The sequence below is a fragment of the Trifolium pratense genome, linkage group LG7 (assembly GCF_020283565.1).
Source record: "Trifolium pratense cultivar HEN17-A07 linkage group LG7, ARS_RC_1.1, whole genome shotgun sequence".
NCBI classification, from domain to species: Eukaryota; Viridiplantae; Streptophyta; class Magnoliopsida; order Fabales; family Fabaceae; genus Trifolium; species Trifolium pratense.
In genome coordinates this window covers 46,670,499-46,686,989 of record NC_060065.1, presented here as the reverse complement: position 1 = coordinate 46,686,989, position 16,491 = coordinate 46,670,499, and the positions used below count along the sequence as shown (strand labels likewise).

The following is a 16,491-nucleotide window of genomic DNA, read 5'->3' as shown; positions in this document are numbered from 1 at the left end:
CTTAAATTCGCCGTAATTAGGATATTTGACTCTTTGCGAAAACTATATACTTTGAATAGCTCTTTATATTATACTATTGTTTAATTGACTTGATTTAGTACACGGTTGATGCAAAAGATTTAAAATCATAGTTGCTTATGGTTAGAAGTATCCTCTTGTCGGGAAATGATCCTTTCATGTTAGCTTATGTTTTAAATTTCCACCTTTAACCTTTTTTTCTTTCTTTTTTATCTTCAAGATCTCTCTTTACATTTGTTGGGAAATGATCCTTTCATGTTATCTTAATTATGTTTTAATTTTCGCCTTTAACCAATTTTTTTTTCTTCTTTTTTATCCTTCGAGACCTCTCTTTATATTTTAAGGGTCAAGATCTTCGCATTATTTTCTCATGTTAATTTTCACACAAAAAGATATCTTAATTTATTCTGTGATAAACATACACAAATGAAAATGACATTTTTTTGACATTGTTAGCATTGCTTGATCAACTTACATTAACATTCTATACATATTGGTACAATTCAAAATAGGAATCAATCTTTATTTTTTTTGTAAATATATTTGTGCTCCAATGATAATTTGATACGACGTAATGAGAATGTCTAGGCACCAATATAAAAAATAGTTTACTAGACAGTCCTCTGTATCATTCATAAACTCTTATATCAGCATACACTCTATATTTTTATTTTTGTTACATACTTACTTGTTACAACTTAGTTGTTGCATACTTCCTCTGATAATACAGATTAGATAAATTAATTATCCAATAAACCGGAAAAAAATATTTTTATTTATATATAATATAAGGTTGGAGGGAGTATTCTGATTTTATAGTGGGTAAAATATCACACTTTTTAAAAATAATAAAAGACTACGGTCAGAAAAAATAAAAAAATATTAAGAGACTAACTTTCAAAAAAAATAAAATAAGAGACTAATGGGCCTGGGCCAAAGTTGGAGTCCAAGTAGAGTGAACCCAAGAAGCCACCCCAGGAGGTTCATTAGGAATAAGAGAGGTTCTTTTTTCGCAGAATCCCCAGTGATTCTTAAAATTCATACCAAAATTGTCCAGATGAACAAACAAAAAAATTATCCACTTGAATGCGTGTTTTAATTTCATCCGTTCGATGGTGTAAAATTTGGAGGTAAGGGGTAAGAATGGCTCTCGAGAAATATTAATGCACATGTTGTAGTCAAAACCAACAATATACTCACTCGCCTCCGCCTTATGGGGTCAAGAGCCGAGCCAAGCCAAGCCGTATTGGTTGCATGACTTCAAGTGGATTAGGTTTAAGGTGACAAAAATTAATTTTGAATTACCCGTGCAAATTCAATTGTCTCTTGCTAGTTTAAATAAAAGTTTTTAGGGTATCTTAACAATTGCATCTAGAGCATTAGTTACGAAAATATAAATAAAAAAAGATTTATATTGTTATGAAACTAAAAATAAAAAAAATATTATATTAAAAGTAATATTTTTTTAATATTGTTTAAAGGTTAACTACAAAAATTGCAAAACAATTTGATTATATTTTTACCTTAACTAATACTGCAGCACTAGTTAACATTTTTCAAATTTTTATTTTCTTCTTAGAAAGATCCAAAATGGAAATAATACTAGTCAAACTGAACACGTTCAAAAGCCCATACAAATATCTCCTTAATTTCTAAAAAAGAAAAAACACACGTGCACCGGTGTACGGTTTAATTCTTAGCCGGAATATTTATTTCCCTTTTTAGATATTTAGGACGTTATACCATACATTGACTTGACTATTTTTGGGTGTGTGCATAACCGACCTCAATTATTGATGAATTGGCATTGTTGTTACTAATCTTCTCAAAGATGATGAATATATTTTGGACACAAAAGAATTTTTTTTTTTATTAAAAATAAGATATTCATTCATTTCAATAATTGATAGAATATATTAGATACAGATGCAAATACAAATTCAACTTCGCTAAAAACGAAAAAAGATGAATCTGCGAACAAACTCACATCATCCAAGTTAATAGCATACAACGATAAAATGCCTACAAGTAATATGATAAATTAAAAGTCACCAGAATGTCCATGCTTCTGGATCTATAACATTGACGTCCAAATTATTGATTGAATCTGCAATTGATTGAAGTTGATCTTTCAATATGAACTAAACAAACACCGTAACACGACAGATAATCCAAAACACCGCACCAATCGGACGACGACCAACACACTACCGCACTTAGACGACTAAAATCACAACAAAAGAAAAAACTAAAAAAATTGGTTATGTGGAAATCACTTATTGAGATTAAACAGGAGGAAATTAAAAATACGGAGGGGGTGATTTTAGGCCAAAAAAGACCTAAAATCACCCCTCACCACTCAAGGAAGAAGGAGGAGGAGACTCGAAGTGAAGAAGAATTAGGGCCGCCGCAAAGAACGAGAGAAAAGAAGGAGGTGGACACAAAAGAAAGTTGTTGTTTTAAAAGTATATCCACATTGCTTAAGAAAAAATATTTATATCCACATATAATAAAAAAACACATAATAATACTATAATACTATTAACTGGTATTTTATTTCACATATTTCTTTATTTGTAATAAATAGTCCAGCAATAATTTCAGTAAAAATTTCTATAAGAATTCTATTTTAAACTTTGAAAACTATTAAAATTGCAAATGACACTTTAAAAGAATCACAAGGAGTAGACGGTAGAAACTATCATGTACCAAAAAAAAAAGTAGAAACTATCATAGTTTAACCTTTTAATTTTTGTTTAATAAGTTAACAGCATCAAGACTTCAAGAATTGAGTAAACATTCCATTTATGTTGACATCCTTAAATAGTTCTATTTAGCACCTATAGCTCATAATAATATATATAAAAATATAAATCAATGTTTAAATATGAGATTGATTTTCAACCTAATATGATGTCTTTGATTCAAATAATGACAGATAGCTTTGGATGTCTATTATGTTTTTTTTTTTTTTATCAAGTAGTCTAGTTGTTAAAAATTTCATCATTAAAGTAGATAAGTGGAATGACCGGAGTTCAAATCCTGATTTCCTACATATATAGTGCAACGTCCTACCAACTAAGCTAAGTTCACGAGACAAAGATGTCCATTATGGTTTTACACCAAAGAATAGATTAAAAAAGTATATTTATATAAACTTTTTCGAATCATTTAAAAACAAAACATAAATGCAATTTTTGTCCTCTCATTTTAATTAAAATAAAATTTTAGTCTCTCATTTTGCACTCCAATTTCTACTTATAATTTTTTTTATTAGTCCCGTGATTTATAAGTTTCAAGATTTTTTTTGTTTGAAATTTAATTTTATGACATTATATTTATTACTCCCTGTTTTAAAATAAATATTATTTTTGCAATTATTCAATATAAAATTATTATTTTACATTCAATTATATCTTCTAATTAATTGAACGTGCACTACTTTTAAAGCACTGCATCAATTGTAAATAATGTTAATTTAGTGAAATCGCTATATTTTTTTATAACATTATTACATTTTTAAATATATTTATGTAAAAACTTTAAACGACATTTATTTTAAAACAGGTAGAGTAGTAATTTACGGTTGTTCATCGTAACTGCATATTTTTTTGTTAAGTAGTCTAGTGTTTAAAAATTTCACCCTTAAGATGAATAAGTGGGATGATCAAGGTTCGAACTTCGTCCATCTAGGCATTGCAACGAGGCGGGGCAGGGGCGGATTTTGCCCTCCCCAAACCCAAACCTATAAACGGGGATCGGGTATCCCCAACGGGGTTCGAATATCCCCGTTATGCATCTTTTATCGTGAATTTTGATTATATTTTAGTATTATTTTTTTTATTAAAAAAAAAGTTAAAAGCTCAAAATTATTTTGTTTCAACAATATTTTTTTAAATAAAGAAAAAAAATAGAGAAAACTCAAACTCAAACTCAGTCTTTTGAAATAGAAGAAAACTCAAACTCAATCAACTCGAGTTTTCCCCTTCAAAGCGGGTAGGGTTTGGACGGATACCCACGAGTATGAGTTTTATTATCATGCATACATTCATCTATATATATAATGCAATGTTCTGTCAATTAAGTTAAGCTTTCAAAACATTTTAAGTGCATATTTGCATTTCATCAATCAAAGAACATAAAATAGAAAATGTCGTAAGCATTTTGTCTCAATAAAACGTGCCTAAACATAAAAAAAAAAGCTGGCCTACCAATTCCATTACATCATGTGTGGCACGTGTGATTTCCACTCCGACAATTCCTTCTCAAACTTTTTAAGACATCAAAATCAAATCTATATTCCATTCCATTTTTTCCTATAACATACTTTATAGTTTATACTATAAATATCACTAGCTATAAACAAATTAATAACACATTCAAGTATATTCAACAATTTCTTAGCCAAACACATTATTCTTCATTAGCTATATATTTGTTAACGTATCTAACAATGAACTTGGAGAATGAATCTACTACTAATTCTCATGCAAACACAAAAGCAAATCCATACACTCACAAGAAAAAAACAGGAAGAAAGAAATTCAAGCAAACAAGGCACCCAATTTATAGAGGAATTCGTCAAAGAAATGGAAAAAAATGGGTGTCTGAAATTCGTGAACCAAACAAGAAAAAATCAAGAATATGGCTTGGAACTTACGCTACACCTGAAATGGCAGCTATCGCACATGATATAGCTGTCCTAGCATTTAAGGGCACTTCAGCAATATTCAATTTTCCTAATTCTATTTCTCTTCTTCCAGTTTTGAAATCAACTTCAGCTAAAGATATAAGAGAAGCTGCAAAGACTTTTACAAACACTAGAGATGAGACTAAGTCTTGTTTGGTGGAATGTAAGAGCCAAGAAAGTGTTTTTAAGGGTGATAATATTGAGATTATGAATAATGATATTGATGAGTCTAAAACAATGTTTTTTGATGAGGAGGTTTTGTTTAATATGCCTTGTTTTTTAAATAATATGGCTGAGGGTTTGCTTATTACACCACCCTCTATGAAGAGTGCATTGGATTGGGACAATGTTGATTGTGAAATGGATTTGACATTGTGGGCAGATTGAATATAATTTGGCTACAATTTTTTTTTTTCAATTGATTTGTAGTGAATTTTTCTCTTCTCACCTCTTGTGTTTCTTTTCCACCCCTCCATTTTCCATTTTTGCCCTTGAATAAACACGGGGGTGGGTGGGAAGAGAAAAATTCATTTGTAGTTAGATGAGGAATTAGACTATTCTTTGAGAAATTTTTGTTAAATATATATTTCACCGAAAATTTCAACCATTCAATTCCTACGAAAAGAAATGAGTGGTTGAGATTCTGCTATATAAATTTACACATGAAACTCTCTTTACATTTGGTATGTTTAAAAGGTTAAATTGATTTTTTTTTGTTGACGCGAAAGATTAAATTGGTCAACTATTACAATTTGAAGGACTAAAATCAAGGGCGGATTTGGGTATTGTCGTGCCCTAGCCCTGCCACGATTTGGGGAAAAATAACTATATCGCTTCATATCAAAATAATACTTATAATGTTTCTATTTCTTTATTGGGTTTGTTAACAAAAACATCATTGATGTACCAAAAAAAATAGCATAGTTGAAATTCACCCACAATTTTGAGGTCTTAATATATAAAGACCAATCGGAAATAACTATCGACCAAATACCAAGACTATGACCACAGATCAATCTCCCAATTTAGATTTTAGAATTCGAACAGTAAGATATTTATGAAAAAGCGGAAGAGACACGAACGATTTACCAAGAAAATAAAAACACCAATTTTAATAAATAGTTCATGTAAACAAAAACAAAAAAAAATGGTGGCTCTTCGCCCCCTTGAATTTCTCACACAAAAATACTTTAACAAAAGATATCTCCCCGTCCCAGTAAGATTTATACTACCCAATAATATATTCTGATAAAATTTGAACTATCTAAAAATATATCCCGGTAAAATTTATAATACAAAAAGATATCCCTCGATAGATAAAGAAAAATAAGAGAAATTCTGATCAATTTAAAGGAACGAAGAGCAACCATAAAAAAAAATAAAATTGGACAGCCCAATTCAACCCATATATATTGCTGAAAATTTCTCAACGCACCTCAACATTTCTCCCCCACTCCCTAGCGCACCTAAAAAAATTCGGAAAATACGTTCCGAATTGTTTTTTAGTGTAAAATTTACACTATAAAAAATTCGAAAAACATTTTCCGAATTTTTTGGAGAGTGGAGGAGAAAGTGGGTGGGTGCGTTGAGAAATTTTCTATATTGCTGGCCTATTGAACCAGCCCATTGACAACTCTAATTAAGATGTGATAATATAAGTGAGAATTTTCGGTAAAAAAGATAATAATGAAAAATAATTAAATATTTGTACAACTTATCAATGCAATCCGATTATTAACTTTCTAAAAAACAGTTCTTGAAAAAGATTAAAAAAGCACGCCCAGTGGGACTCGAACCCACAATCGCTTGATTAGAAGTCAAGCGCCTTATCCATTAGGCCATGGGCGCCTTGTTGAAACTTTTACTCTTTGTAACTATGAAATAGTATATCCATTCATAAGCAATCAACAAAGCTGTATGTTGTATAAAGTATTAGAAGCAGATTTTTGTAAACATTAAGAAATTACTTGCCTATTTCTCAAGAATTTATTTAATGTGCTCAACTAAAATAACTTGCACTATACATAATCATGTTTCTTACGATTGGATTAGAAAATCTCATGTTATTTCATTTAATTTAATGATGATTTTTGTTTTTTATTTAGGTCTCGTTTGACCCTACTTATTTTTTACTTTTTTTCATCTCCTTAAAAGTAGTAAAGAAGTAAAAAATTGTGTTTGACCTAACTTCTCCTTATTTTTTACTTCTTTACTTTATTTCTCTAATTCTTTTAAGGAAAAATATGACAAAATATAATTTTCTACTTCTCTATTTCTTTTAAGGAGAAGTAGAAAAGTAAAAAATAAGTAGAGTCAAACGGGACCTTAGTAGTGAAAATTAACTTCTACACGTAAGACATATTATCACACGTATGGATAAATCAACATTCTACGAATGGAATATTTTTTAATAAAGTTGGAGTTCGAAATCAAAATTTCTTATTATCCAAACTTAAGAGAACTAGACTATTTGTCAAAAGAAGAAAAAAAAATTGTGATATACATTTTGTTAAAAAAATATAGATGGAATTTGTGATATATAAAGTTGTGATTCCATTATTTCCTAAGGATGGAGTTTGTCCGATTTGTCGTAAAGTGTGTCTTGACACTTTTGGGGACCATGCAACGCATTGTAGGGAGCTCTCAGATTTCAAATACAGGCATGACTTAGTCAGATATGTGCTTTTTGATATATTTAGGTGTGCGGGAATCTCTGTGAAGAAAGAGGCACCTGTGAACTTTTTGACCGACCCACAAGAAGGGAGATCGACACTTCGCCTAGCGGATGTTCTGGTGTTTGGATGGGTAGGTGGGAAACATGCTTGTGTGGATTTGATTGAAGTTTCCCCACTTGTACGACTAGGGGTTGCAGATTTTACTATAGGACAGGCAACCCTCAAAGCTGCTTCAAGCAAAATGTCCAAACATGAGAAAACATGTTTTGACAATCAACACATTTTTATACCGTTTATATTTGACACTTTTGGCTTTCTAGCATCAGAGGTTGTACACCTTTTAAACAGAGTTCAAAAGGTCATGCATAGTAATGTTGTGTCGCCTAGGTCGATGAATGTAGTTTTTCAAAGATTGAGTTTTGCTATCCAAAAAGGTTTAGCGGCGCAGCTTGTTGCCCATCTACCTTCTGTTCATATGTAATTATTATAATTATAATATATATTACTAAAAATATATATATATATATATAGAAAAAATAGTAAAATAATAATTCAAATTTGAAATATAATCTCTCTTTCTACATTTCGCGTTGTTACACGTCTATTGTAACAAATCTAAATAGTCTGATTTCAAATAAACAGATAAAATACGATACTATTTTTGCAATAGAATCTGATACATCTCTCTACTAATTATATGTTCATGACAATATTAATGCTGTATCAAATTAGAATTTGTATCCTTTAACGTTAACAATAGTAAAGTATAAAGTGAAAAATTAATGGTTGTTATTGTAACAATCTCGTGATTTGTTAAAACGAGTCACTCACTTTGAAAAATCGAATCATCAGATCACTGTTGGAAAAAGAAAAAAACTTGACTTTGCGCATAAGCAAAGCCTGTACCCGTCAAATATAGGTTGCTTGTGCCATTTTTCCAACATGATATATCTTTCATTTCTCCAAGTAAAAAAAATCTACTAACCCTTCACAGTGGAATTCATGTACCTATTCTTTGCAAACCAAAATTCACGCACACTCACAGTGTATTGGAGTACAACATTCATTCTATGATTGATTTAAGAAACACAAACATGTTGCCATGTTGGGCTTTTTAAGAAATAAACCAATTATGAGCAACTTTATCACCGATTGTTTTTCCTAGACTATGAAGGGGAGTTTCGCTATGTTAGATCCATATATTGGATTAGAGAGAGTAATTATATAAGTGAAGTGGAACACTATATTTTTCCTTCAAAACTTTAAAATATTAAGTTTAAGAATTTTCTCACTTGTTCAACTTCAACTCTTTTATTTAATGCGAGACTTTAACTCGTATTTGAGATATCACAACAACTTCTTGATTGCTTCTTAGTCGGACATTATTTATCTCGCGGTCGAATTCTGGATTATTGGACCCTCTTTTCCTGAGAACTAGAGAGTTAATAAAAAAAAAATTCTTGATTGCTTAACCATAAGGTGTGTTGGCTATTTTGAGTTTGTTGTTGAAGTTGGCTTACTTGGCAATCGTGGTTGCTTGAAATTAAGGGATGTTAGCAAAAAGAAGCAGCAACAACAATTTGACTGCTTACCATTAAAAGATTAATTTGCATAAAAGATTGAACTATTTTGTTCAAAATGGCACATAAAGTTGAGGGAGAAATATACTGTCAAATTTCATATTTGGATTGCTAATTAATATGCGTATGAATCTTTATTTTAAAAGTTAATGAGTTTTTCCTAGGACGAATCGTTCGAGAGAATTTAAGTTCAATTTCTTAGAACAATTATTAGCCAGACTTTACTTAATTCACAACCAAACTCTGAATTATCAAGACCACTTTACCATTGGAACCAGAGAGTTAATACCCAAAAAGAAAAATTAGTTTAAGAGATGAAGATTTTCAAACACATTTAAAAATCTAACATTCTAAAAACCCAAACAAATGTCAGACTCAAATACAACTTTAATGTTCACCCTCACATTTGGTGTGGGTCTTGAGTCCAAATTTCACATTATATAATTCTTAACATAACTCTAATACTATGTTAAATGAATATGAATCTTATTCTAAAAATTAATTCAAAAGATGAGAGTGTCTAAATATTTATACATCAGCAATCCAAGATCAGACACAAACAATGTAACACTTCAATTCAACGTTCAATTTATAGAGGAATTCATCAAAGAAATGAAAACAAATGGATTTAGATTTAACGCAGTTACTGCGTGGACGTGATAACTGTTGTTGACCGTTTTATAAAAAATAAACGATTAAAATTAAATACAGTACTATCAAATTAGACTGAATAAATTTGAACTATTTGATCAAAAATCTTCGGTTGAGATCAACTACCGCATGAAAACAGTATATCAACCAATCATGATCCGAAACAAATGGGTGTGTCAAATTTGTGAGAAATTAAATTGTATCTTTATTTTATTTCAAATTTCAAACATGGCCTTATTTTATTTTTAGAAACTGGAATAACCTATCACACTTAAGTCTCTAAATTTAGAGCTTAGCTAACACAACTACAGTAACTTTTATAAGTCTTTAAATTTAGAGCTTAGCTACCACAACTAACTTAATTGGTTGACTTTACTATTCACCACACTCAATTGAGTAAGCAACAAGCAATAACCTCTGCATCCTTGTTCTGTCACATGGTGAGAATGATCTAAAGTGAGGACCAACAGTAAAGCTATCTTGTTTCAAGTTTTTGGGAGAGAAAAAAAAATTAAAATAGAGAATTAATTTTTATTTTAAGGTAATATATAAACTTTGAGAAAATATGAGCATTTAAATTATGAAAAGTGGAGTATTTTGTTTGGTAACTGGTGATTAGATCGGTTACCTAACCTTACTAGAGCGTTCAAAATAAGTTATAGACTTCCCACCACTATCAAGAGAGGCCCAAATTTAGGTTATATCTATGACAAAGCTACTACTATCTCTCGGGAACTTATACGATTTTATACTCATTGATTTTATTAAACACCGCAAATTAAATGTACTACGTATAAATTATCCGCTATAAGTCCATCACCTATATCTTCAATGTTAGTATTCTAATGGGAATTGGATCATCTATTGCCTCATTTGTTCATCCCTTCTTCATGCTCTTCATCCAACTGTTGATAAAATTAGTTAATTAAAAGAAACAATTTTGAAGAGAAAGAGATAAAAACATTAATGAACGGCTGAAATGATGACACCACTAATAACATAAAAGAACGAGTCGAAGAGGACCCATATCCATTATAATGACTACTCAACACAATTACTATTGATGTTTCAATTTTTGTGTGTGAAAGCTAAATCAGTCTATACACAATATGAAAGTTTCTTAGATACAAGTCTAAGCCTACAAGGTATGTAAAGATTCTTTACAATAGGTACATGTATAGCATGTCCATCCAACTATTGAATTCCAATAATTTAGAGATCCAAATTGCATGTAGGCAAAATTGCAGGTAGTATTGCAGTCATAATAGATCTGATCGTCTAATCATGATCAGACGTTCTACATTGGAAAAAATTGATCAAACTGTATAACTACTATATATCTAGAGCGTCCGATCTTAATCAAACGATCATATATATGTCCTAACACCATGACTGCCTGCAGTGTTGAGTGCATCCGATCCAAAACCATAATTTAGTGCACATGGTTAGGACATGGAGAAAAAGTCCAGCCACACACCCACAAATCTAATCACTTCTTTTATTCACATAGCCCAAAGGAAAAAGCAAGTGAAGGAAGAATAAAGGTTCTTCCATATATGATCATTATGTTTTCTGATTCATACATAATGAGGCCAAATATCACACTCAAATTTCTATAGGTAAAAATAAAACAAACAAGGACGCTCCATTCATGTGCCACAAGACAATGGAATTAGACAGTTTTTTTTACTGTTTGATATAAAGAAGTTGGTCCATGGTGGGTCAATAAAATGAAATGATGTAGTACCTTTCCTAAGATTAAGCTGTGGATACTGTCCCCTACAACTTTTTTTTCTTATAATTGATTATCTCTAAAACACGTAAACATATATGATACAGACACTGACATGTTCATATCGGTAATTATAATGTAATAATCAAATGTAACTATACCTGTCAGTGTCATGTCGGTGTCTGAGACTGATAAGTATTAGAAATCACGCCTCAATCTGAAGTGTCGGTGTTACATAGTTGATTATTTGCCAACATAGCAATGAAATGAGTCGTGGGGTTCTGACATTTGACAGATAAGACAGTGAGGTAATTTAAAGTTTGAACCATAAATTTTGCATATATAAATTAGGCTCCTAGTAACAAGCTTTACTTCACAAAAATGGTAGTCATGGAGGAATTCAAGCACTTTGTGATTGTTAAGTTCAAAGAAGATGTAGTAGTGGAAGAGCTCACAAAAGGGATGGAAAAATTGGTCTCAGAGATTGATCTTGTCAAATCCTTTGAATGGTATGTTTTATGCATTTACCTTATATCTCACCTTGCACTCTAGATCAATATTTTACTCTAGTAAATATAACTATATAAGATATTGCGCTCGTGACAATGCTTCGGTCACACTATGATCTTAGATATTACGGAGAATTGCAGTCAAATATTGTTGATGCAACATTTAATCTTGGTGGCGATGCAATTTTGGTAATATAAAAAGGACAAAACTTATATGTATTTCCTTAAAAAAACATAATGTCGCGACTTAGATCGCAGTCGCAGACCTTTTTTTAAAACCCTGGTCACGGTCACGTGCACGGTTTCATTGTAATCTGTGATATTTTATAGAGTTATAGTTAAATATGGTCTCGGTTGCAGTTGAATCATCAAAAAGTTGTTTTTGTGGCTGAGATCTTGGTCTCGGTGTAATTATTTTACACTAACGGTGTATATGAATTACTCCTTATTAACAGGGGACAGGATGTTGAAAGCCTAGATGTATTGAGACAAGGATTCACTCATGCTTTCTTGATGACATTCAACAAGAAAGAAGACTATGCTGCATTTCAGAGCCATCCAAATCATGTTGAATTTTCTGAAAAATTTTCAACAGCTATTGAAAAGATTGTGCTTCTGGATTTTCCTTCCACCCTTGTCAAGCCAGTCAAGGAAGCAGAAGCAGAAGCAGCAGCATAATCTTGAAGAATGAAGATATTTCTGCAATAAAAATTTCATCTTCAAAGTTGAAAACATGTTATTATGTTAATTGTGTGTGAATGTGGTTCCTTTTGCTCTCTGTGTTTGTAGTATTGTGGCTTTTGAATGGCTAAAGAAACTATTTTTGTCTTTTAATCAATGGATGGTTTTGACTTTTGAGAGTTGGTATTTGGTAATGCTAACTTTCACTAGATTATGCTTTATGCAAATATGTATAATTAGTACATTTTATGGGGACTTGGACAGTAAAAAAAATCTAAAAAGCACATAAATTGTAACATCAAAATGCATACTTTTAGACCAATGTAGGTTTTGATCCAATTGATAAGATTCAACTCAAATTCTACAAGGACCTAAGTTTAAACCCCGTTATAAATTTAAATGCATTTTGAGTCTTGAAACATTATCCGGCCTAGTGAGTCATCCGAACCAAATTCACCGGTTAAAAAAACTTACTTTTGTGCAATACAAGTGAGAAATATCATACTCACTTTTCAAACTACATAAATAGGCCCACTCCGAGGTAAGTTATACTAACGGCTCACCGGTATTTAAATTGTTCGAAATTTTAACAATGAATGACGATGAATGATGTTGGTCATTGAAAATAGTTCATGATATTCCTTTTTGTAGTGTTTGAGATAGTGACCTAATTAGGGTCAGTTTGACAAAAACAATAGAAAATGGGTGTGCTTCAAAACACAAAAATTAGATTTATTTTATCTTGTTTTTGTTAAATATGTACCAATAAGAATACTATTTCATGAAAACGAAGAGAATCGTGAACTTTTACTTCTTAAAAACATTGTCAATTGCTGATGATGTTGGTTAATTTTTAGATACCGATGCACGGTGAACCACACTTATGATCAAGTGAATCATTCTAGGTGAAACAAACAGCTTTTGGTGATGTCCTTTTATTAACTTCAAGAGAATGACATCATCACTTGCTTGCCTTGCCTAAAAGTGAGAAAACAGAAAAAGCAACTTTAACAAGGAAGATAGATAACATCAATGTTGTGGAACATGCATAATATGATGAAAAACAATATTTTATGAAGGATGGCTCCAAGTATAAATCCACGAATTCATACAAAAGGATAGTGCACAAAAAAGGTATTTAACCAAACTTTTTAATTTTTTTTCCTATGTATCTTTGCGCACAATTTTATAGATTAATCTTTTGGATCTTATGGGAACCAAATTTGACGACAAATTCTCCATAAATTTTTTAATACTGATGCATGTCCAAATCAAAAATCGAACTTAAAACCTTTATTATTTAGAAGACACTTGTGTCATCTCATTTAAATGATCTTCGATGTAATTAACCAACCTTGATGCCAACTTGGAATTTCAAATATGACCATCCAAATTTGAAATTTCCAAACAGTGTTGCCTTGTTCATACATATCTATGATTTTTTTTATAAGCAAAAGTTGTATTAATAAGTAGTACAAGGAGTACTCAAAATCTTACAATACAACACAACAGCTCTTAGAGTTTTTTAAGACACTTTAAAGGTTGTGTGAGCCAATCTATAAACACAAAGTCACTATATCTACCCGAGCAACCTATAAACCAAAGCCAAGAATGAATTTGATTTGGCCAATTAACTATCAACATTAGGTACTCCCCCCTAAAAACAATATTATTCCTTAGCCTCCAAATACACCAAGTTGTAGCTAACCAAATCAAATGTTTTACCTTAGGACCCTTATTCAAATGAATTAAGTTACCAAATGAAAGAAAATATTTTCAACCTTCATCCTCATAATCTAACTGAATGCCTAGCCAATTGAAGATTTTATTCCAAACTTGTTTCACGAAAGTGCAGGAAAAGAAAATATGAGTGCAGTCCTCATCCTCTATGAAGCAGAACACACATGATAAATCATGTGAATTGGTGAGGATACCTTTGGAAGCAAGACTGACTCTTGTTGGAAGTATCATGAGAAGTAGTCGCCAACCAAAAACACCTACTTTTGAGGGGATATCATTCTTCCATAATTTGTGCAAAGCTTCCAATAACTGAGTTTGAATATTCATTGTTGCTCTCTCATATTGCAGAAGCATCTAAGTAGATTTAACAGAAAAGATACCTTCCTCACCCGGAATCCAACGCCATTTATCGCCATCGTCTCCCGTTATCATAATACCATTCAACAAAATTTGCAGCTCTTCCACTTCTTTCATCTCAAATTCGCTCAATTCCACACTCCAAAACCAATTCCACTGACCATTATCCGAAAATCTGTCTGCTACAACAGCATTTTTAAAACATTCTATTGCAAATAGATTCGGATAAAACTCCATAAGTGACACGTCTCCAACCCACTTCTCTTCCCAAAAGCTGATCGACTTACCATCTCCCAACACACAACTAACATTCTTAGGAAACCAGCATCAGTTGAGTCACCCACCCTCGCCACATCACGCCACCAAATAGAATCAAAAGGTCTCATCTTGATTGTTTCCCAACTCAACAGATTATCAAAACTAACCTCATGCCGAAACTTCAATAAATCAGTCCATAAGGCATCAAGATATATATGAGAAGCACATTGATCATTGAATCTCATCCATTGAGTAATGTATACATCTTGTAACTAGATATATCTATAACTGAAATTTACTTTCCATAAATATAAGATATATAATTACGCATAAATAAAAGATAAACGGACATTGCTAATCTTTTTTTGAAATATTAACTTGAGTCAAATTTAAAGTGTTAGAAAATATATTTATCATCAACATCTCTACATATTACAACCAAGACATCGAACTAGAGTGTTTTTTTTAATAAGTCAAAATGATATATATATATATATATATATATATATATATATATATATATATATATATATATATATATATATATATAATGAACTTAATGAAGCTTAGAATCAAAAGGTCTCATCTTGATTGTTTCCCATCTCTACATTTTGTACTTCATTGTCTTCAAGAATATTTTCACCCAAGACAATAAGTTCGTTGAAAGGGAATACATGATGGAAATGTCTAATCTGGCATCAAAATTCAAGGTATTAAGTTAGAGTTTCCAGAAATTTTGAATTATGCACTCGTCTTTGATTTCTCATAAGGATAAGTGGTTCCTCAATCATGAGTTTATATTGCATTTGTGCAAATGAAGAGAGGTTCTAGAGGGATATGATTGAAATAAAAGTCAAGTGCTCAATTAAAATTTATAATTCATTGAAATGACCTTAGACAAAGTATTGTTTATCTCAACCTTATCATTCTTGACAAATAATTGGCACTTTCGCTCTCAATAATTGAACCCTTACCCACTTCATGTAGGAATAGCTTGATAATTTGATACACGTACATTTGGATCGGTTCCATTTTTCAATTTTTTGCTTCATTTGGGTTATAAGCAACAATGGTAGTAGAGTGTTTTTTTGCCCTTATATTAATGATAAGAAGAGTGTTAAAGCTAATTAAGTTTATTTAGTGCCAGTTTGGCCTTCTTATTTTTTACTTTTCTTCTTTTTTTAAGGAGAAGTATGGTCAAACACAATTTTAATAAAGTTATTAAAATAAGAAGTGTCTTTTTTGATCAAAAAACACAATATAAGTGACTTAAAAAAAGAATTTAATTTCATAAAAAAAAAAATTTATGATAATTATCTTTTTTAAGTTGTTATTATTATTATCTTTTTTTAAGTTTGTTATATTATTAGGATAATTATCTTTTAAATTTAGATGATCATGAATTTATGATAAGTTAGTTATTAATCTATTTTACCAAACAGATTTAACTTAAGAGTGATAATTAAGTTCAAAAAAATAATAAATACCAAATAATTTTAACTTTAAGTTTAAAGCTTTTATTTCCAACTTTTTTCTTAAAGTAATTTTTAAGGCTTAAATAAGGGGGTCAAACAGACACTTATTATTTAGGCTGTGTTTT

General features: G+C 30.9%; 2 protein-coding genes and 1 non-coding gene across 3 annotated transcripts; 2 read left to right on the top strand and 1 right to left on the bottom strand.

Annotated features, from left to right (window-relative positions):
- Nucleotides 1–4,471: 4,471 nt before the first annotated feature.
- LOC123896520 (dehydration-responsive element-binding protein 1B-like) lies at nt 4,472–5,095 on the top strand. Its single transcript, XM_045946896.1, has one exon. The coding sequence runs from the start codon at nt 4,472–4,474 to the stop codon at nt 5,093–5,095; it is 624 nt and encodes a 207-aa protein (XP_045802852.1).
- Nucleotides 5,096–6,483: 1,388 nt separating this feature from the next.
- TRNAR-UCU lies at nt 6,484–6,556 on the bottom strand. Its single transcript has one exon. It is a non-coding gene; the product is annotated as a tRNA-Arg (tRNA).
- A 5,136-nt stretch (nt 6,557–11,692) lies between these two features.
- On the top strand, nt 11,693–12,715 carry LOC123897829 (stress-response A/B barrel domain-containing protein At5g22580-like). The gene is made up of 2 exons (XM_045948616.1): nt 11,693–11,855; nt 12,311–12,715. The coding sequence occupies exons 1-2, from the start codon at nt 11,728–11,730 to the stop codon at nt 12,531–12,533; spliced, it is 351 nt and encodes a 116-aa protein (XP_045804572.1). The 5' UTR covers nt 11,693–11,727; the 3' UTR covers nt 12,534–12,715.
- The last annotated feature ends 3,776 nt before the right edge of the window (nt 12,716–16,491 follow it).

What these genes read in the sequence shown, in the direction of transcription:
- LOC123896520 (XM_045946896.1), top strand. Translation starts at nt 4,472, where the DNA reads ATGAACTTGGAGAATGAATCTACTACTAATTCTCATGCAAACACAAAA.
- LOC123897829 (XM_045948616.1), top strand. Translation starts at nt 11,728, where the DNA reads ATGGTAGTCATGGAGGAATTCAAGCACTTTGTGATTGTTAAGTTCAAA. An exon ending in CTTGTCAAATCCTTTGAATG is followed by an intron (nt 11,856 to 12,310) that starts GTATGTTTTATG and finishes CCTTATTAACAG; the next exon opens with GGGACAGGATGTTGAAAGCC.